General features: G+C 47.1%; 1 protein-coding gene across 2 annotated transcripts in view; it reads left to right on the forward strand.

The window, feature by feature from the left end:
- The first annotated feature begins 989 nt into the window (after nucleotides 1-989).
- The window catches only part of NSUN7 (NOP2/Sun RNA methyltransferase family member 7), a 48,988-nt gene continuing 26,535 nt past the window's right edge, over nucleotides 990-23,442 (forward strand). Inside the window, exons 1-8 of one of the 2 annotated variants that reach the window (XM_085852742.1) lie at nucleotides 990-1,413; nucleotides 15,762-15,820; nucleotides 16,140-16,273; nucleotides 16,696-16,848; nucleotides 17,231-17,438; nucleotides 17,582-17,792; nucleotides 18,059-18,179; nucleotides 22,864-22,972. In XM_085852742.1, the coding sequence (XP_085708868.1) occupies nucleotides 1,146-1,413; nucleotides 15,762-15,820; nucleotides 16,140-16,273; nucleotides 16,696-16,848; nucleotides 17,231-17,438; nucleotides 17,582-17,792; nucleotides 18,059-18,179; nucleotides 22,864-22,972 (1,263 nt within the window). In that variant the 5' untranslated portion in view covers nucleotides 990-1,145. Of the gene's footprint in view, nucleotides 1,414-15,761; nucleotides 15,821-16,139; nucleotides 16,274-16,695; nucleotides 16,849-17,230; nucleotides 17,439-17,581; nucleotides 17,793-18,035; nucleotides 18,180-22,863; nucleotides 22,973-23,442 lie in introns of both variants that reach the window. The other variant, XM_085852741.1, reaches the window with a different exon arrangement.

Raw genomic sequence — 23,442 nt, forward strand, 5'->3', positions numbered from 1 at the left:
TGATCTGACACGTGCCTCATTTAGCTTTTTAAAATCGATGACCTCGGTCAGTTGAATCCTTTTCTTCCCTATAGGGCTTCAAGGTGACTGTTCACCACCCTCTCAGGTCAAACCCCTTACACAACCTTGGTCTTTTCTACCCCCATGAACCCTCTCCAAATCCACCTGCCCAGTTTTTTTCCCCTTCAATTTCTGTAATTGTGAGTTTGTGACTGTATCCATCCTGTTGGCCTTATGTGTCCCAAGTTAAGCCTGTTGTTTTCAGGACAAACATTTGGGGAGGCAAAACGTTGTACACTCGTTGTTGAGCAACCCGGTCTCATGGTCATTCCCCGATGGGCGATCGGGGGGGGGGGGTGTTGGCCTTAACTAAAAGCTACCCTTCTGGTAGAGTGCCACCTGCAGCAGAACTCAGAGGAGGAATATTTAACATTTTGTTGACTCGTCTGGGTTCGATTCCCAAACTCACAAACATGGCGTCATATCTAATGTGTGGAGAAGCTTGGTTTATATCATCCAACGTATTATCTGCCCCGTAACTGCTGCGTCGGCGAATACTCGTGGAAGGGGAACGACCATCAACGGAACTCAGAGGGCAGGCGGTGTTCCTGGGAGGTGGCTATAGCACGGGCATGGTGGGCCAAATGGCCTCTGCTTGTGCCTCGGTTTCTTCGCGATGATTTTATCCTTTCCCTGCTGTTGGCGGAATAATTATACCACATGCGTCGGCCTGAATTATAAACTATCGTGTCCGCCGCATTATACCTCGTTGGCCTGGTGTTGCTGAAGGTCGTTTAATGAGCTGAAGTCCCAGTTAAGTATCGCTTGTCGAGTTACGGATCATTTCCCCGTAACGTGAGACGGTTCCGTTGGAGCGTCCTTGATCACCATGGAAACGCATCGCGCGCGCCGCGTATCACAGAGAAAGGTGTTGGAGCGTCCTTGATCACCATGGAAACGCATCGCGCGCGCCGCGTATCAGAGAAAGTTGTTGGAGCGTCCTTGATCACCATGGAAACGCATCGCGCACGCCGCGTGTCATAGAGGAAAGGCGTTGGAGCGTTTTGAGATGTAGGGATCGCCAGTTGGGGGTTCGAAGTCACGTCGGAGCCCGATGGGGTTGGAGAGTTTCTCCAGCAGCACCAATGCCGACTCTCTCTGCACGGATCCCAAACTTCGCGACAAGGATCGCACGAGGTAATCGGTGTGGGGAACAGAGAAGCTGTCCTCCCGCGCAATTTCCTCGGAGGGTCTACATCGTGGCAGCCGACCTGTTCGCCAAGTTACGTCGCCAGCCCGACCATGATCGCAGCCTGATCCGCTACGACGCCCCGTCCGAGGATCACCTTGCAGAACTTCAAGATGAGAGGGCGAGACGCTTCGCGTACAACCTGGCCTTTCGTACTCTGAAATGTGGGCAGACACTGCGCACTTAGACACGTCTACAACTATCCTTAATACGGAGTTATACCTTATGATGTACAGTATAAGCATATTTCCATTTGTTTGTGCGTTTCTCGTAGTCGTACAGCCGTACAGGTATGCCTCCACACCTGGATTTAATCGAGACCAACGTACACCGTTAAACAGAAGTCCCCTTCACCTTATACTGCAGCATTCTACGTCATGGATAAACATGAAGCCTTGAAGGTTCGACCTGGGTCCGTGGTGGCGTTGATTGGACCTTTTTGGATGACGTCAGTCAGGCACGTGAACTCCTCAAGGAGACGTTGAATTACAAACCTGGCGGGGCAAGGAATACATGGGCTGGTTTGCCGTTGCTATTCCAGCATTGAGAGTAATGAGGAAACTAATCTATCTATAATTCCAGCAATGTGTGTATGTGTCTCTGCGACCGCCGTTTCTCGACAACCGCCGGTCCGATCTGATTGAAACTTGCCAGGAATATTGCAGGGGACCCGCGGATGTGTCTTTTCAAGGTTTGATATCAATCGGACAAGCATTTCCCAAGTTACGGCCATTTATCTGTCAACCAATGACAGAACACGGTGCTATGACGTCACAATTAATGTTTTTTTTTTAATTTGCACGATTGACGTCACAATCGACACTGGGGACTTGAGTATGTGCCTTTTCAAAGTTTGATATCGTCCTTCCTCATCCATTTCAGCTGTTTCCCAAGTGTTTCCCAAGGTTTAAATTAATTAATTAATCCCAAGGTTTGATTATTATTTAATTATCTATCTACCCTACTTCTTTCGGCTGCTCCCGTTAGGGGTCGCCACAGCGAATCATCCGTATGATCCGCATCGTGATTTGGCACGTTTTACGCCGGATGCCCTTCCTGACGCAACCCTGGTCGCCTCTTACGCCACAGGGATATGGTACACCTATTTTTCCGGGGTATACACCGGCCCAGTACACTGGTACTCATTTCGCCGACCTTGGAAGGATGACAGGCTGAGTCAACCCCCTGGTGTATTAATTCAGTGGCCCAACGGGGCTTGAACTCAGGACCTTGTGGATCCCAAGCCGCTGCCTTAACCACTGCGCCAACACCAGGCATATATTATTATTTAATTCTCACTTTATTTAATTATTTACTCCCAAGGTTTGATTATTATTCAAATTATTAATTAATCCCAAGGTTTTAATTTTCCCGAGGGAAACAGCTGTTTCCCAAGGGTTTGAAAGTTGTTTTTTTCCCAAGGTTGGAATTAATTGTTGTGCTTGGTAGACATTTGTGAATACATTTACGGAGGGAGGAGAGAGAAGGGAGAGAGGGGGCCAAGAGAGGAGAGGGAGAGAGGGAGCGAGAGAGGAGGGGGAGAGTCGGGGGGGGGGGCGAGAGAGAGGGGGCGTCACAATTCTTCTTCTTCGTTTGATATGACGTCACAATTGATGCTGGGGACCTGATACTGCAGGCACGAAGCTACACATACTGGCACGCACCTACGGGCATGCCCCTACGGGCCCGCACCAGTTAATATTAATACACAGACATTAATATCAAACCTTGAAAAGGCACATCTGCGGGTCCCCAGCAATATTCTTAGCAAGTTTTAATCGTGCAAAAAAATAAATAAATAAATATTAATTGTGACGTCATTCGTGACATCATAGCACCGTGTCCTGTCATTGGTCGACAGATAAATAGCCGTAACTTGGGAACCGCTCGTCCGATTGATATCAAACCTTGAAAAGGCACATCCGCGGGTCCCCTGCAATATTCCTGGCAAGTTTCAATCAGATCGGACTGGCGGTCGTCGAGAAACGGCGGTCGCATACAGACAGACAGACACAGATTGCTGGAATTATAGATAGATGTCTGTGTGTTTGAGAGGGGGGAGAGAGAGGGGGGCGTCACAATTCAAGAGAGGGGGAGAGAGGAGGTGCGAGAGAGGGGGCGAGAGGGGAGGAGAGTTATATAGATTATCTATCTATAATGATAGATAGGCGAGAGAGGAGGACGAAAGGGGGGCGAGAGAGAGGGGCGTCACAATTCTTCTTCTTCTTCTTCTTCTTCTTCTTCTTCTTCTTCTTCTTCTTCTTCTTCTTCTTCTTCTTCTTCTTCTTCTTCTTCTTCTTCTTCTTCTTCTTCTTCTTCTTCTTCTTCTTCTTCTTCTTCTTCTTCTTCTTCTTCTTCTTCGTTTGATATGACGTCACAATTACAGAGGGGCGAGAGAGGGGAGCGAGAGAGGAGAGGGGAGAAAGGGGGGCGTCACAATTCTTCTTCTTCGTTTGATATGACATCACAATTGATGCTGGGGACCTGATACTACAGGCACGAAGCTGCACATACTGGCACGCCCCTACGGGCCCGCACTAGTATTAATAATAATAGCATATTAATCTATCTATAATTCCAGCAGTGTGTGTGTGTGTGCGTGCGTGCGTGCGTGCGTGCGTGACCGCTGTTTCTCGACAACCTCAGGTCCGATCTAATTGAAACTTGCCAGGTATATTGCTGGGGACCTGAGGATGTGCCTTTTCAAGGTTTGATATTAATCGGACAAGTGCTTCCCAAGTTATGGCCATTTATTTACCAAACCAATGGGAAGACACGTTGTTGCGTGGGCGTGGCCGATGGGGAAGGGAAGCACAGCCACGTTCCCCATTACGGGTTACAACGTACGGGCTTTCAGAGAGTGATGACTTCGTGTATTCTAATAATTTCTTGATTTCTTATGCGCATTTATAGATAAACACAATGGCCCAAGTTATGAACGTTTTCATATTAGACGGTGTATAAATTTCGGGAACATCAGAGTGCTGGTATGCTCCGAACCAGAAAGTAAATTTTTTCTCTCTCTTCTCTTCTCTTTTTGTTTTTCCTTGCCACGACATTGCGAAAAGGTAAAATACGTTGGCGCTAATTGAATAATTGGATATTAAAAATAAATTGCGAATAATCGTAACTGCGAATAATATCGAACTTCCAGGTCACGCACGTACGGGCACGTGAGAGCGAAGAAACGGCCTGTGTGGTTTATTTATTTATTATTATTATTATTATTATTATTATTTTACGGGCACGTACTAGTCTATCTATAATTCCAGCAATCTGTGTGTGTGTGTGTGTGTGTGTCTGTATGCGACTGACATTTCTCGACGACCGCTGGTCCGATCTGATTGAAACTTGCCAGGAATAGAGCGGGGGCCGCGCGGATGTGCCTTTTCAAAGTTTGATATTAATCGGACGAGCGGTTCCCAAGTTACGACCATTTATCTGTCAACCAACGACAGGACACGGTGCTATGACATCACGAATGACGTCACAATTAATATTTATTTATTTTTGCACGATTAACATCACAATTCTTCTTCTTCTTCGTTTGTATGATGTCACAATCGACGCTGGGGACCTTAGTATGTGCCTTTTCAAGGTTTGATATTAATCGGACAAGCAGTTCCCAAGTTACGGCCATTTATCTGTCAACCAATGACAAGACACGGTGCTATGACGTCACAATTAATGTTAATTTATTTATTTATTTATTTATTGCACGATTGACGTCACAATTCTTCTTCGTTTGGTATGATGTCACAATTGACGCTGGGGACAATTGACACTGGGAAAAATGTGCCTTTTCAAGGTTTGATATCGTTCTTGATCCAATTCAGCTGTTTCCCAAGGTTTGAAAGCTGTTTTTTCCCAAGGTTTAAATTAATTGTTCAAATTATTAATTAATCCCAATGTTTGGGGGGGGGCGAGAGAGAAGGGACGAGAGAGGAGGTGGCGGGAGAGGGGTGTGAGAGGGGGGGGTGAGAGTGGGGGCGAGAGAGAGGGGCGAAAGAGGAGAGCGAGACTTGGGGGGAGAGATGGGGGGGCGTCACAATTCTTCTTCTTCTTCGTTTGATATGATGTCACAATTGACGCTGGGGACCTGGGTATGTTTCCCAAGTTATGGCCATTTATGATACGGTTGGTCCGATAGAATTGAAATAATGCCCCAATCCAGTCGTCGTTTAAGGCCCAATCACACCTTGACGACTTAGCCAGCGTATGCCTGACGTATGCAAAATTTGACTCAAACACTGGCACACAAAGTCGAATACGTTATGGGTAAGTTTGTATACGTTAAGAGCACGCTGGCTTTTTTTCGTAGTACGCTGGCATACGTCTTTGTATGCTGGCATACGTCGTAGTACTCCGAGGTGTTAGACAAATTTTCCATGCTTGAAATTTTTCGACGTATACCAGCGTATGACTCACACGTTCCGCATAACTGGCCATAAGTTGTAGGCACGTTACGCGATCGTTGACACACGTCAACACGTTACTTGTAACAATAATAAAAATAGCACAATAATTGGCAGTAATAAAAATAATAACATGATACAATGACCAATGTCTGTCAACCAATAACGACCTATATATTGTCTGTCAACCAATAATGACCAATAACGTCTGTCAACCAATGACAGGACACGGCGTGATGACGTCATGAATGACGTCACAATGCTTCCTCTTTTTTTTGTTGATATGATGTCACAATTGACGCTGGGACCTGAGTATGTGCCTTTTCAAAGTTTGATATCGTTCTTCTTCATCCGTTTCAGCTACTTCCCAAGTGTTTCCCAAGGTTTGAATTAATTGTTGTGCTTGGTCGACATTTGTGAATACATTTACAGAGGGGTGAGAGAGGAGGGGGGGAGAGAGGAGAGGCGAGAGAGGGGGGGAGAGGGGGGAGAGGGGGCGAGAGAGAGGGGCGTCACAATTCAAGAGAGGGGGAGAGAGGAGGTGTGAGAGAGGGAGGCGAGAGGGGGGTGAGAGAGAGGGGGTGTCACAATTCGAGAGGGGGGGAGAGAGGAGGTGCGAGAGAGGAGGGGGGGAGAGAGGGGGGAGAGCGAATTAATGGCATGTGTGGTTGTTATTTCTGGCACGCGGTTTGAAAGTTTTTTTTATTTTTTTTGCATGTACAGCCACGCACGTACGGGCACGCACCTACGGGCCCGCACCTTCGGGCATGCACCTACAGGCCCGCACTGGTCTATCTATAATTCCAGCAATCTCTGTCTGTCTGTCTGCGACCGCTGTTTCTCGACAACCACTGGTCCGATCTAATTGAAACTTGCCAGGTATATTGCTGGGGACCTGAGTATGTGCCTTTCAAGGTTTGATATTAATCGGACAAGTGGTTCCCAAGTTATGGCCATTTATTTATCAACCAATGACAGGACACGATGCTATGACATCACTATTGACATCACAATTAAAAAAAAAATTTAAACACGGCCATACGGCTACGCACGTACGGGCACACACGTACGGGCATGCACTAGTATCTAAAATCTAGAAACCTTGCAAAGGAGTTCTTTATAAATGGAACTTTAAAATTCATTCGTCACTCGCATGGTTGCCCGGGTGGAGGTGGGGGATACTGAGAAGCAGGAGAGCCAGTGGGGCTGAGGATGGGGCATGCGGATGGGGGTGGGGAACTGTGTTGGGGCAGGAGAGCCAGAACACTTGTGGGTAAAGTGGTCTGAAGTATCTTTGAGGTCTTAAGGGTCTTACATCCATTGGGGGTATTAAGGAGCAGTGAGGTATTTAAGGGTCTTTGGTGTCTTACAGTTCTTAAGGGTATTCGAAGTCTGAATGGTCTTCAAGGTCTTCTGGCTCTAAGGGGTCTTAAGGGTCTTCAAAAGACTTGATGGTCTTAAAGGGTCTCGGGGTCTTCAAGAGTCTTTGGTGTCCAAAGGGTCTTTGGGGGGATTCGGGGTTTTAAAGTGTCTTAATTGTGTTCGGGGAATCCAATGGTCTTAAGGGTCTTAAGGGGTCTTAGCTCTCAAGCATGTAAAAATAAAAAATTAAAAAGGTCTTATGGTTGTTTGGGGTCTTTAAAGGCTGAGATTGTGGATGAAAATACCTGAAGGACATCCCCCGGGTTGGACTTGGTCTGTGTGCCAAATTTGGTGGTTGTCGGTCCAGCGGTCTTTGCAAAAAAACGCGAACAGAGACAGACGGACGGACATCCGATGAATCTTATTTATTAGGCAAATCAGTTCTATTACTCCGGCACGGACACAGCACAGACACCGCCCAGGCACCTCGGACAAAATGGGCGACGAATGCTTTGTCGCTCCATCGCAGGCGAACCAGGTGTCCTGTATGTTACGGGATCGTCACGTTTAACTTTCCCGGGACGCCATTCGTACTGTGAACTCAAATCGCCCGGGTGCACGTGTGTGAGTAGCTCGGCAGAGATTGTGCAACAGTTGAAGCGACAATTGTTTCTTCCGCTTAATCGTGGTGGACACTGCACGGGATGGCACGGACACGGCACGGGATTCTCTCTCAATCGTGGCGGATGACCTTACTGTACTCTAACCGCCAAGGATGGATCGACTAATCCACACATTTGTGTAAAATGGACCATTATCCGCCCGTTTGAGTTAACTCGTACCGAGATGTAACCCGTGATTACAATAGCAACATGGCGGTCAACTTTGATTGTGGCGTCACGGCAAACTGAGAAGAAGAAGAAGAAGAAGAAGAAGAGGGAGAAGAAGGGGAAAAAGAAGAAGAGGAAGAAAAGAAGAAGAAGAAGATGATGATGATTTCGACTTTTAATCGCAAAATTACCGATTTTATAAACCGAAAAAAAGGGCACAAGGGATCGATTAGTGTCGAGGTGGTGTGAGAGTTTGGGTTCCTCTTCAAGCTCTGTCAGAGGATGTGAAAAGTGATATCAAATGTCCAGTCACAGTCAATAATGAATGTTTGTGTGAAAACCGTTGGACGGATGGAAGCGGTGAGGGAGGCAGAAAGCGCGAGCATTGTAAAGTTCCATTTCTCAAAACAAATTGATCCTTTACAAGGTTGTACAACGTCATTTTTAAACCATACATCTTCAAGGGACGGACATGGCACGGCTCGGCAGGGCAGGGCACAATATGGCATGGCATGATATGGCATGGCATGGCACATTATGGCATGGCACAGCATGGCACGATAAGACATGGCATGGCACCATATGACATGGCACGACACAGCATGGCATGATATGGCATGGCATGGCACCGTATGGCATGGCGCAGCACAGCATGGCATGGCATGGCATGGCGCGATATGGCATGGCATGGCGCGATATGGCATGGCACGATATGGCATGGCATGGCGCGATATGGCATGGCGCGATATGGCATGGCGCGATATGGCATGGCATGGCACGATATGGCATGGCATGGCACAATATGGCATGGCATGGCGCGATATGGCATGGCGCGATATGGCATGGCACGATATGGCATGGCATGGCACAATATGGCATGGCATGGCGCGATATGGCATGGCGCGATATGGCATGGCACGATATGGCATGGCACGATATGGCATGGCATGGCACGATATGGCATGGCGCGGCACGATATGGCATGGCGCGATATGGCATGGCATGGCACGATATGGCATGGCATGGCACGATATGGCATGGCACGATAAGGCATGGCATGGCACGATATGGCATGGCACGATATGGCATAGCATGGCGCGATATGGCATGGCGCGATATGGCATGGCATGATATGGCATGGCATGGCGCGATATGGCATGGCGCGATATGGCATGGCATGGCACGATATGGCATGGCATGGCACATTATGGCATGGCACAGCATGGCACGATAAGACATGGCATGGCACCATATGACATGGCACGGCACAGCATGGCATGATATGGCATGGCATGGCACCGTATGGCATGGCGCAGCACAGCATGGCACGGCATGGCATGGCACAGTATGGCACGGCCAGCTCGGCAGGGCACAATATGGCATGGCATCTTATGGCATGGCACGGCACAGTGTGGCACGGCATGGCATGGCACGATATGGCATGGCATGGAACCGTATGGCATGGCACAGCATGGCATCATATGGCATGGCACGGCACAGCATGGCACTGTATGGCATGGCACGGCACGGCACAGCACGGCATGGCATGGCACCGTATGGCACGGCACCGTATGGCACGGCACGGCTCGGCATGGCGCGATATGGCATGGCGCGATATGGCATGGCGCGATATGGCATGGTGCGATATGGCATGGCACGATATGGCATGGCGCGATATGGCATGGCATGGCACGATATTGTATGGCGCGATATGGTATGGCATGGTGCGATATGTCATGGCAGGATATGGCATGGCATGGCGCGATATGGCATGGCATGGCACCGTATGGCATCACACGATATGGCATGGCACGGCAGGGCACGATATGGAATAGCATGGCATGGCACCGTATGGCATGGCACCATATGGCATGGCACGATATGGCACGGCTCGGCAGGGCACGATATGGCATGGCACGATATGGCACGGCACGGCTAGGCAGGGCACAATATGGCATGACATGGCACCGTATGGCATGGCACAGCATGGCATGGCACGGCACAGCATGGCACTGTATGGCATGGCACGGCATGGCACAGCACGGCATGGCACAATATGGCATGGCATGGCACGGCACAGCATGGCACGGTATGGTAACGATATGGCATGGCACGGCACAGCACGGCACGATAAGGCATGGCATGGCACATTATGGCATGGCATGGCACGATAAGACATGGCATGGCACCGTATGACATGGCACGGCACAGCATGGCATGATATGGCATGGCATGGCACCGTATGGCATGGCACAGCACAGCATGGCATGGCATGGCACAGTAGGACACGGCACAGCTCGGCAGGGCACGATATGGCATGGCATGGCACCGTATGGCATGGCACAGCACAGCGTGGCACGGCACGGCATGGCACGATATGGAATGGCATGGCACGGCACGATATGGCATGGCACCGTGTGGCATGGCACGGCAGGGCACGATATGGCATGGCATGGCACGATATGGCATGGCATGATATGGCATGGCACAATATGGCATGACATGGCACCGTATGGCATGGCATAGCTCGGCAGGGCACGGCATGGCACGATATGGCATGGCATGGCACCGTATGGCATGGCATGACACCGTGTGGCATGGCATAGCTCGGCAGGGCACGGCATGGCATGGCATGGCACGATATGGCATGGCACGATATGGCATGACATGGCACCGTATTGCATGGGATGGCACAGCTCAGCAGGGCACGGCATGGCACGATATGGCATGGCATGGCATGGCACGATATGGCATGGCATGGCACCGTATGGCATGGCACGATATGGCATGACATGGCACCGTATGGCATGGCACGGCATGGCACAGCTCGGCAGGGCACGGCATGGCACGATATGGCATGTCATGGCACCGTATGACATGGCACGATATGGCATGGCATGGCACCATATGGCATGCACAATATGGCATGGCATGGCACCATATGGCATGGCACGGCACAGCACGGCACGGCACAGCACGGCATGGCACGATATGGCATGGCACGATATGGCACGGCACGATAATGCACAGCGTGGCACGATAAGGCACCGCACAGCACAGCATGGCACGATATGGCATGGTACGGCATGGCATAGCACAATATGGCACGGCACAGCATGGCACGATAAGGCACCGAACGGCACGGCATGGCACAATATGGCACGGCATGGCATGGCACTGCACAGCATGGCACAATATGGCACGGCACAGCATGTCATGGCACTGCACGGCATAGCAAGGCAATTGCGAATACGAACGTACTGTACACCACTTACCGTAGCAGATAGCTTGAGCATGTCGGCCGATGTCGCTTCGTGGTGCATGTGCTGCTGGTGCCGCCTGTGAGGAGCTGTCCTGGAGTAGGCTCCAAAATAGTGTTGATCCATGGGTTCGAGCTGAGGAGAGCGACATCGAGCAGTGTCCTGGCACTGTATGTCCTGTTCTGATTCAAATGGACTGTCGGGAGAGATCGACTGACTGCTGAAAAGACAGCCAGCTACCGGAAAGATGGTGACAATCAGAGAGATGCTGACAGCGGGAGAGACGGCATGGGGGCAAGAGGGTTAGCACCCCTCTTCACCAGTGCTCTTTTAGGGCACACCCTTCATCTTGCTACCAGATGTCAAAGATAAAGATATGCTCAGGATTCACTGAAAAGGGGGGGGGGTGATGAGTCCACCAGAATGACTTTACGGAATGACACAGACTGGAAAAGGAAACGAGTTAGAATAGCAGATGATTTGACTCAGTACATGACATGCAATCGCGGAAAGACATATCTGACTGCAACTTGTTTAAACATTCACCAGACCAAAATGGGGTGCCGACGAGATGGAGCAGCGCAGTCTACAATGTGAGGTAGAATGTAAGGTGTATCAGGAAATGCAGAGTTCGGAGAAATACCACAGCACTCTGAACACCTGTGCTCAGTCACGTCCGGCACCAGGTATGAAGATCACCAAAGAACGCATCAGATGGCCGAGAATGAATGATGGAGTGTGGAGGCAATTGGATGAAGTTATGTCCAAGATTAACCTTAAGATGGGTGCAAAGCTGGAATATTTCTGCACGCTTGATTATGCAATGAGTCTTGATCGTTTCGGTGAAGAGAAGAAGGCTTCTGGATGGAGGATGAAACAGGCAAATCGGTGGTAGTCAAGAAGTCCAGAAGGGTGAGCTGAGAACCCAGCAGAGACACCTTAAGCAAAGGTATAAGATGGCAAGTGAACAAGAGAAACCTGGCCTGTTACTATTAATGGAGGATATTCGGAAGCAAATTCGGGTGTTAGCAAGGAAGGAGAGGATTCGACAGAAAAGAAGGGAATGGAGAAAGAAGAGAGAAGCATTCTTGAGAAATCCTTATGGATTTGTTCGGGATCTGTTTCAAAGTTGTAGATCAGGGCCCATTATGGCACCACAAGCATAGCTGAAGGAACATTTGAGGAAGACTTATAACAACCCACTCAGATCAGTGGACCTGCCAGACCTTGGGGGCTTTGACCGCCCACCAGAGCCAGGAGTTACTTTTGTTGGCAAGAAGTCCAAGAGGTCGTGCAGAAAGCTAGAAGTAAGAGTACCCCTGGTCTGAATGGGATTTCGTATGGGGTGTATAAGAAGTGTCCAAGGCTGCTACGAGTGTTGTGGTCGCTGCTCAGAGTTGTTTGGAGGAAACAGCTGATACCACAATGTTGGTGATTGGCAAATGGGATTTATGTCCCCCAAAGAAGAGGAGTCGAAGGAGATACATCAGTTTCGTCCAATATCTTTATTGAATGTGGAAGGTAAGATCTTTTTTGTTGTATTAGTGAGAAGACTGGGCAACTTTGTGGTAAATAAGAAATACATTGATACATCTGTACAAAAAGCAGGTGTGCCAGGCTTTCCGGGGTGTCTCGAGCTTGTGGCGATGATCTCGCACACTCTCCGATATGCAAGGCAAGAGAAAAAGGATCCCTATGTTACATGGCTGGACCTGGAAAATGCATATGGCTCAGTGCAGCATCACCTGATTGCCAAAACGTCCTGCACCAGCACATGCTCCCAAATGTGACCTGACCTGATGTCAAAGATAAAGCATGGCATGGCATGGCATGGGTGGGGAGATAACGAGGGAAGAAAAGATAATGGTTTTGGATTGGAGATGATCTGAGATGGTGGTAAACAGCTCTCTTGAAGACCTTGAGGGAAGAATGAGATTGAAACCAATGTGGAAGTTGGTTCCATCGGTGGTAAAAAAAAAAAGGAACAAATGAGTGGAGGTTAGCAGTGATTTTGGATTAGGTAGTTTCACCAGAAGGGGGTTGATGGTGGACCATGGTGTGCCTGCAGACACCTGAGGGGGACAAAGCACAGAAAGCACAGAGGGTGCAAGACCAGAAAAGAGGTGGTAGAAGACAGAGAGACCACCCACCTGTTTGTGATGGCGAAATGATAGACCCATAGACTCAGCTTCATCGTGGGAGATTCCAATAATCTTGATGGTCTTGCTTTCCATGATGTCAAGCTGAGAAACATCTGAGGCAGGGGGAACCAGCCCAGAGAGGAGAGCAGTACTCCATCAAGCTGCGGATGAAAGCCTTGTCGATGGATAGGAGTTCAGGTGTGCCAAGGAAGGACTTTGTACGACAGAGGATGTCCAGTCGGTGGTGGCTTTGGAGGCCAACTTTAAAATTTGGATTGCCCAAGAAAGATCATGGCTGGTCGTGAGACCCAGGAGTTTGAATGACGAAGCTTCCTTAAGAGGATTGTTAGGAAAGTAGACAGGAGGGTTTACCAGATGGTCCTTTTTGAGAGAGATAGTGAGATTTGTTAAGATTGAATGAGACTCTGCACACTCAGAATGTGAGACCAGATGCCGACTGTGGTGAATCTGGCAAAATGGAAATTGGCTGAGTCAGTAGAATGTGCTAAGTGTGCTGGAAGAGAGCCATAAGAGCATGTACTATCTGGTTTCCCGAAATCTCTAGCCAGGTATACTTGGTGACGTAACCAGGTTTTGCGAGTCATTGTCGAGGTTACGAAAAGGCTATGTGATGAGGCAAACAAACCCGACATAAAATAGAAGACCATTATCAAGTTCATAAAGGAGGATGAGAAAGTAAGGTGAAGTGCCATCAAGGGGGCAGCATGCATTTTGAAGTCAGGTATGGGCTGGCAGGTAGATGCAGATTTAAACAGAGCACTGAGGTTCCCATCTCATTTCAGTCATCCAACAAAGACCTGATTTAATTATTTGGTCTGATGTGGTAAAAAGGGTTATCGTCGTTGAGCTGACAGTACCACGGGAAGGAAATATGGAATGGGCGTATGAAAGAAAGTTTTGTAGGTATGAAGAGGTAAGAGAAGTGTGTGATGACCGTGGGTGGAAGTGTGATGTTCTACCAGTGGAAGTGGGTTGTTGAGGTTTTGTGGAAAAGTCTATGTTGAAGTACCTCAATATGATTGGAGCGTCATCTAAGCAAGTCAAGAATACTGTGACACAATTCCAGGAAACAGCAGAAATAGCCTCATTGTGGATTTGGAGGCAGAGGCGAGTGCAGAGTGATTCCATTCATATGTAAAGGCAGGTCTGGTGCGAATATACATTTGGTCAATGATATTTGGTGATGAGCATGTCGGCTGATGTCGATTGGTGGTGCATGTGCTGCACTGCTGGGGCCGCCCATGAGGAGCTGGACTGGAGTAGGCCCCGAAACAGTGATGATCCACGGGTTCCAGCTGAGAAGAGCGACATCGAGCAGTGTCCTGGCACTGCACGTATGTTCTGTTCTGGCATGGCGATTGCGAATAAGAATGTACTGTACACCAGTTACTGTACACCTACTGTACACCTATGGTTAGGGTGGTGGGCTTGGGATCCCAGGATCCTGAGTTCAAATCACCCTTGACTGTTGAATTAATACCAGGTGGGGTTGAATGCCTGTCATCCTTCCGAGGTCGGCAAAATGAGTGCTAGTCTGCTGGTATCCTGTGTCGGAGTGGCGACCCATCCAGGATTGTGCCCAATAGCCAAGGAGACTGCTTCGGCAGCACCAACGCTCTGCACAGGGTATGGTCTCAATGGATGGATGGAAAGCTTTGGCTTACCGCAGAATGAAAACGGTGAACATATTATTTATTTAGATATGTTCCAATTCTGCATGGAGTCAGGCCAGCTGTGCAGTCAGCTAATGGATGGAAGACACAGCTCAACCAATTAGGTGTGCTGGCCTTTGTCCCTGTTATATGTCATGTGATATCTGTTAACAAGGAGATTGCATACAAATAAAAAGCCAGAAAAGTGATCTTTAAAGCCTTGGGTGGTGGATGAAATTAACCTTAGGATAATCCCTGGATCGGACGAGCTGTGTGCCAAATTTGGTGGTTGTCGGTTCAGTGGTCCTTGCAAAAAACACAAACAGATAAACATCCGATTAATTTTATTTATTAGATTTCATTGGGATTGTGGTGACCAAGCAAGGACATGCTCAACCAGCCATGAGATGTCATATATCCCTTTGGAGGGACCAAGCAGGACATCCATTCTCCAGATCTTTAATCTACCTCCAGCAGGTTAGAAAAAATACATGGAAAAATACAGAAAGGATCCTTGAATTGATCTCATGGAGTTGTCCGCAAACTCACTTAATTTGTTCCATCCCTATGTCAAAACAACTTTTCAACACCACAATAGAATCTATAAACATCCACAATAAACTTGCAACAAACGCAGCTCTTCTATGAGCCTTGACCTTTGCATGAAAGATGCAACTGCGAACAAAATGCAAAAACAAAATGGTTTCCTTTGGACAACTGACATGGTGTGGTAGTGGTGGTGGCGGTGGAGTTCAGGTGTTGGTGGTGTTTAGTGTATAACTGTATATGATGGGAAAGCTTATCATGGTATCCCATCCATTTCTCCTGCAGATCAAGAGCTCCTGGAGGAGATTCTTGTGGGAAGTGGCTTTTACTCAGAAGTTGCTCCCGTAAGTAAAAAGGGGAAGTGATATCACCCTCTGTGATTTTTTTTCTTTTCTCTACCTCACGATGCACAACAATTAAATTTAACAGAAATAATGTGCAGCCATTATTTCTCCAAGCCTCAACGAAGGGATCCATGATCCATCAGATGGTCGTGTTGCTTTGCTCGTGACAATGGAGCTCATGAGTCCAAGACAGGATGTGCCATCAACTGAGGCTGATTGACCACGTTGTTTTATTTTGATGTAAACAGTATCCATTGTGAATCCAAAGGTTACTGTGATCTTGTCTTTCGACATTCTTCTCTTCCACATCCTTGCACAGCTCAGCGAGAACATGAGTCTGCTTCTGGTCCTGTTAAGTGACCTGCAGTGCCGGAACTTCTGTACTTATGGTCCACCTGTGTCACAGGATGATGGAGACAGCCACGTAGAAAAGCAGGAATGGCTGTTGCTCAGGCACGGATCTTCTGCCATCTAATTATGACTTTCATTCCTATGGTTATAGGGTTAGGGTTCGGGTTAGGGTTAGGAGGCCTCTGGAGTCCAAAGTCTCATGCATTCCCGTAATTCACCCGTGATGATGACTGACAATTTCACCTGTTGGGATATCTTATGAATATAATAATTTGGTACAATTTATTTCAAAGAACAGTGAAATCACAAAACTTCCGGTTGTAAAGGCCTTCAAAAGGTACCTCCACACCATTAGCCCCGTGACCGTGTTCAATTCGGAATAGGTTGACCATGCATTTGGGGGAGTTTAGATCTTTGGAAGTACATTCATAATGGTCAAATGGAGTCAACTTGTAAAGGTAAGCTTCACACACATTCCAGCTCTGCACAATTGTGGACAGTATCATGTACCATCTCGTTGGCAGGTGGCGAACCAAACTGCGTGCAGAACAGGCCCGAGTCCGCATACGCCGGGACGTTCCATCCTTCGAGGCGTTGCTACCCGAGGCCATGCAGATTCGAGAAGCCTTTGGCATCGCAATGCCGGTCTACGTCTGGGTGAACCAGAACCTAACAAGGCAAGCATCAACGAACACAACATTTCATCCTAATGATGGTAGGAATGGGAGCTATTTACCAAAAAAACCCCACTATATTAATGAATAAATCGATTGTCCACCCTCTCTACCGTAAGATTCATATTTAAATTAATAAATAGAAAATAGTTGTTATATTTCAAAAAAAAGAGAAAAGCAGGTTGAGATTAAAAACAAAATCAAGAATAACGGTGACCTCAGGCTCAAAATGGCTTTCAGATTCTCAACACAATGGTAAAGAAAGTCGAATTTCCATGGCAACTACTCTAAAATCGGCAGAGGGCCCCAACCAAGCAGTAGTGTACTTCAAACATGCTCGTGGCTTGTCAATCATCACGATGATAATCAGCTTTGATCCTCGCAGAATGCACAGTGTGCTCGAAGCACTCAAATGGAGTGGGTACACCTATGTGGAACCTGTGGCGGGGCAACTGCAGGGTTCGGATCCAGATGGCTCCAAGCAGATCGTGCAGCAAGACAAGACCTGCCCAGATGTACTGATCTTCCCCTCACACGTCCGTGAGAACCTGCAAGCATCACCCCTCATCAGTGAAGGCCATTTGGTGCTCCAGGTGAATAGTGGTTTTTGGAATATATTGATGGAGACATTAAAGTTCTATCAAAAAGGTGTGCATACAAAAATGTAGTACTTTTTCAGTACCTGTGCCTGCCATGCATACACATTCCAAAATACTTGGCTTCATTATTCCAACAGGACAAGTCTCAGTGCTTAGGTCCACAGTCGGTGCTTTGCTTATTCGAGGCAGGCGATGACGTGCTGGTAGTCCCGGGATGTTCATTCCCAACTCTTGCTCACCTATGCTCACTGCTCCCTTCTTGGCAAAGCCACATTTTTGTCTGCCAACCATCAGAGGACCCTGCACGCACCACCCTGAATGCCATGTGCCAACGACTGCACTGCAAAGGTATTGCGTATCCAAGAGTCACCATCTATGAGTGAGGGTAAAACGTGAATATATTTTATCTAATCGAGCAGATGTGAAATGATCTGAAGGTATTTAAGAACAGCCAATCTTGTATCTGGACATTTATCTCTGGATCTTAAGATGTCATATGGTTCCAATCTACTAAACTAAGTCGATTGCCCTATTGTTTCACATTGTCCTCCTCCTTCGTGCATTAAGCATTCTCACACTGTGTGCTGCTAGGAATAACTCTACTTCCTGAACAGTTCCTGTCCCTGGCACCTGGAGACCAGAGACTGGCTCGGGTCAGCATTGTGCTGGTAATGCCGCCCTGCTCTGCTTCTGGCATCAACAATCCTGTGAACTTCATACTGCAGGAGGGCATAGGTGAGAGGAGAACATATCTCACTTTGTGACAATTTTATTTTTTTCTTCCCGCAGTGGATGCTCATGGAAGAGCTAGTATTCGGCCACTGAACAGATCAGGATGCAACAGGATAAAATGAACAGCAACAGCAGGCTTGCACAAACAATGTGTGTGGGGAGGAATGGGAGGCAGGAGAGGATGCATAGGATGGACAGGATGGATGTAGAAGGAAATTCTCAGAAGGGAAAACTGGAAATTTGGAAAGAGGAGGGATCTCAAGGAGATGGGGATGGGCCAGGCATCTGCCTGGGGGATGGCCAGATGGAGGCCTCTGGAGTGCCATCAGAAAGTGACGCATTGACGTGCTGCTCTGGCGCATACTCCCAAATTTGACCCGACCTGGGGATGGGGAGACAACAAGGGTAGAAAAAGATAATGGTTTTGGATTGGAGATGATCTGAGATGGTGGTGAACAGCTCTCTTGAAGACCTTGAGGGAAGAAAGAGATTGAAACGAATGTGGAAGTTGGTTCCATAGGTGGTAAAAATAAAGGAACAAATGAGTGGAGGTTAGCAGTGATCCTGGATTTAGGTAGTTTCACCAGAAGGGGATTGATAGTTGACCATGGTGTGCCCTGCAGACACCTGAGGGGTCAAAGCACAGAAAGAGTAGAGGGTGCAAGACCAGAAAAGAGGTGGTAGAAGACAGCGAGACCACCCACCTGTTTGTGATGGCGAAATGATAGGCCGATAGACTCAGCTTCATCACGGGAGATTCCAATAATCTTGAAGGCCTTGCTTTCCATGATGTCAAGCTGAGAAAGATCTGAGGCAGGGGAACCAGCCTAGAGAGGCGGGCAGTACTCCATAAAGCTGCGGATGAAAGCCTTGTCGATGAAGGTAGAGCCAGAAGCTGCGGATGAAAGCCAGAAGGTAGAGAATCGAATGCAGACTAGGTAGATAGGAGTTCAGGTGTGCCAAGGAAGGACTTTGTATGACAGAGGATGTCCAGTCAGTGGTGGCTTTGGAGGCCAACTTTAAAAGGTTGGATTGCCCAAGAAAGATCATGGCTGGTCGTAAGACCCAGGAATTTGAATGACGAAGCTTCCTTAAGAGGATCGTTAGGAAAGTAGACAGGAGGGTTTACCAGATGGTCCTTTTTGAGAGAGATAGTGAGATTTGTTAAGATTGAATGAGACTGCACACTCAGAATGTGAGACCAGATGCCGACTGTGGTGAATCTGGCAAAATGGAAATTGGCTGAGTCAGTAGAATGTGCTAAGTGTGCTGGAAGAGAGCCATAAGAGCATGTACTATCTGGTTTCCCGAAATCTCTAGCCAGGTATACTTGGTGACGTAACCAGGTTTTGCGAGTGATTGTCGAGGTTACGAAAAGGCTATGTGATGAGGCAAACAAACCCAACATAAAATAGCAGACCATTATCAAGATCATGGCTGGTTGTGAGACCCAGGAGTTTGAATGACGAAACTTCCTCAAGCGGATTGTTAAAGAAGTAGACAGGAGGGTTTGCCAGATGGTCCTTTTGGAGAGAGATAGTGAAGGTGTGAGATTTGTTAATACTTAATGACATTTTCCAAGTGTTTGACCATCTTGTGATTTTTTTTCTGGGTCTGAAGAGAGGGAAGGGGCTACAGTCTGCCTGTCTGAAGTATAATAATACTATAATAATACGAACGTCACAATGACATATTCCCATCATACATAACACAAGATAATTAATTATCTTGTACAGCATGAACCGCCATTCCTGAAAGGAAAGGATTCTGCAGCTGCAGAGTTTCCATGACGTGTTGCCAACATTAGGCAAAAAGGTTTAACCAGAATATTATGATTTCCATCAATGACCTATTCACCCCTGGTATTGCCTAATCGGCATGGCCAAAACACCAAACTCAAGTCAAGCACCTGGCAGTAAAATCGTCGCTATACACCTCACAGAAAAAGGACAAATATTGGGAGAGAAGTTTCTGGATTCAATGTGGATTGGTGACAGACAGGTGTCACCATTATGGTTTCCTTTATAATCCATGGGACTGGTCAATCTAATGTCTGATCTCCCCAGAATGGAGATCAGACATTAGATTGATCAGTTTTGGTGGCACCACACGAAGACCAACAATCCTCCAGAAGGCATCCTGATTCAATGAATCGAATGCTTTGCAGAGATCAACATAGGCTGCAAGTAGTCCCAGCCGAAACTCTTGTCTGCATTTGGTGAGGACCCAAAGGGCAAGGATACGGTCAATCATTGACCTCTTTGGTGCAAAGCCTGACTGCTCTGGGAGTTGATGTTCAAGCAGATGGTGGCGAACCCTACCAAGAACTAGAAGGGCACTCGGTATAGCACATACCTCCGCTATGCAATGCCTGATCCACGATAATATATCGGGCCCAAAACATTTTTGAAATATCATGCTATATATCGATTTTGGCCAAACTCTCAATGTTGAAGAATCACTTTAAGAATTAAATAATTCTTGTATCCAGATCCAGATTTGGATCTTCACCAAAATCGAATCAATTTGTCATGGTCACATACTAACGTGTCCACCAAGTTTCATCCAAATCAGTGTTCAACTTTTTGAGATGTATTGCGATATATCGGTTTAACCCTATCTCTCAATGGTGAAGAATCACTCAAAAATTATCATATCCGGATCTAGATCTTCACCAGAATCTAACCGCTTCGTCCTTGTCACGCACCCAACCTCTCCACAAAATTTCATCCGGATCTGTATACAATCTTTTGAGATATCCTGCACACAAACAAACAAACAAAGACAAACAAACAAACGCCACCTTTGGTGGCAGAGGTAATTATCCGAACCACAGAGAGTGCTGCAATACCAATGTTCAAACGTTTGAGCTCAGATGATAACAGAGACAGGTGATCATCCTGTCTTTGAGATAGGATATTCCAGGCACCCACCCAAAGGGACCGCCTCTGGTTAACCCAAGGATACCGCCGTCTGGTAAATGACACCTCAGCACTCCATGCACATGTAAGTAGCGGGGTGCCTCAGGGATCTGCATACGGACCAGTACTATTCATTATTTACATCAATGATTTGGATTGTTGGGTGAAGAGTCGGCTTTCCAATTTTGCAGATGACACAAAGCTTGGAGGTAAGGTGGATAGCAGAGGGGGTGGTGATCAGATTCAGGAAGGTATTGATACTTGCATAGATTGGGCAAAAGACTGGCAGATGGAATTTAACCTGAGCAAGTGTAAGGTGTTGGGAATGGGAAACAGTGAAAATAGAGATTACAGGATGTAAGGAGTAATTTTGGAGCGTGTCACACAGGAGAAGGATCTGGGGGTGGTAATAGATATGGAAGGTAAGCAGGCAGCACAGTGCCAGGCAGCTAAGGTAAAACAAATAGGGGTTTAGACTGTATTCAGAGGGGGATCATTCATAAATCAAAAGAGGTGGCGTGAACATTGTACAGGAATTTATTGAGGGCCACATCTAGAATATTGTGTGCAGTTTGGGGCACTACAATTCAGGAAGAACAGAGATGCCATAGAGAAGGTTCAGCGCATGGGCTACTAGATTGATTCTGGGCAGAGCTGGACTCAGCTATGAGGGGCGGCTGAAGGAGACAGGGCTTTATACACTAGGAAGGAGGCGGTTACGAGGAGATATGATAGAGATGTTTAAGATAATGAAAGGTAAAGATAAAATAAGTGCAGATGAATTATAGCAATTATTCAACAGAGTAGACAGTGATAGGACCAGGGGCCATAGCCTGAGAGTAAAGAAGAGGAGTGTTGAGACGGTAGCAAGGCAGGGGACTTTCACTCAGAGTAGTTAATGTATGGAATGGTCTCCCTGGAAAGGTAGTGGCAGCAGAAACAGTAGATAAGTTTAAATTATAATTAGATAAGTACCTGGAAGTTATGGAGATAGAGGGGTATGGGATGTTGGTCGGACTTTTAGGTAGTTTGAGCATTGATGGGTGATTGTGTACGGTGCTGTTGGTGGGGATCTCATCAAGGGTTATTGTGTGGTTGATGTTTTGTGTTTTTTTAACCAAGCCCATGCCTCCTCCCCTGAGTAAAGAAAAAAGAAAACTACCAAACTTAAAAAAAAATAAAAACCACAAAACACTTTCTTGAAAAAGAATACTAAAAAATAATTTTTTTTTTTTGCATTTTCTTATTGTGATCTTTTGTTGATACATTATTGTGGTGTGGATGTGGTGCTGGCATGATGGGCTGAGTGTCCTCCACCTGCATCTGATATCCTTGTGTGTTTCCTTGTTTAATGCTTGAGCCAAATAGATGAACTGGATCCCAGTAAAGTAAAATAAGTTATAGGGTGCTTGGTACCACATCCTAAAACGAGTCGTAAGAATAACAAGGGCTCCAATTTACGTTATTATTTGCTCGACTCATACCCAGGTGACTTTGGTGGAGGTGCAAATCATGTGAAGGTCTGCAAGGTAAACAAACAAGGTGTTGAAGCGACCTGTGACTCTGATATATATATATATATATATATATATATATATATATATATATATATATATATATATATATATATATATATATATATATATATATATATATATATATATATATATATATGTGTGTGTGCGTGTGCGTGTACGTGTGATGCAATCATGTGATCGAATTTCAGGTGCAATGCAATTTAATGTTGGTCCTTCTGGTCCTTACAGATCCAGAAACCCTGCCGAACCTGTGCCTTGCAACGACTGCGACGGAGGAAAAGCTTGCCCAGCTTTCCAAGCAGCAGCTACAGCTTCTGCAACATGCAATGTGCCGTACGTACGTCAATCGTAATACGCTCCACCTCGGGGAGAGATATATGATGTCAGTGAATCACTTGCACGGTGTCATGTCTGTCGTTTCCCCACCCTCGGTACCCCCCTCTCTTTGGCAGGGGTCAAGGGTTAAACCACATGTAATATTCATCACATACAGGCAAAAATAGCAAGCGGTTTTCTGCACCGTCGTGAGGAGATCATTTCATGCACATGACCTGACACGAGGTCTGCAGAGCACGTGGGGAGATCATTTCATGTCCATGACCTGACGCTAAGTATGCCGAACACGTGGGGAGGTTATTTTGTTCCCATGACCTGACGCTGGGTATGCCGAACACGTGGGGAGGTTATTTTGTTCCCATGACCTGACGCTGGGTATGCCGAGCACGTGGGGAGGTCATCTCATGATGCACCTAACCCAACCCGAGTTGTTCCGTACATGTGCGGGGTTTATTTTGTGCACATGACGTG

This window comes from Eptatretus burgeri, chromosome 13 (assembly GCF_056783735.1).
Source record: "Eptatretus burgeri isolate ZD-2024b chromosome 13, Ebu_testis_v1, whole genome shotgun sequence".
NCBI classification, from domain to species: domain Eukaryota; kingdom Metazoa; phylum Chordata; class Myxini; order Myxiniformes; family Myxinidae; genus Eptatretus; species Eptatretus burgeri.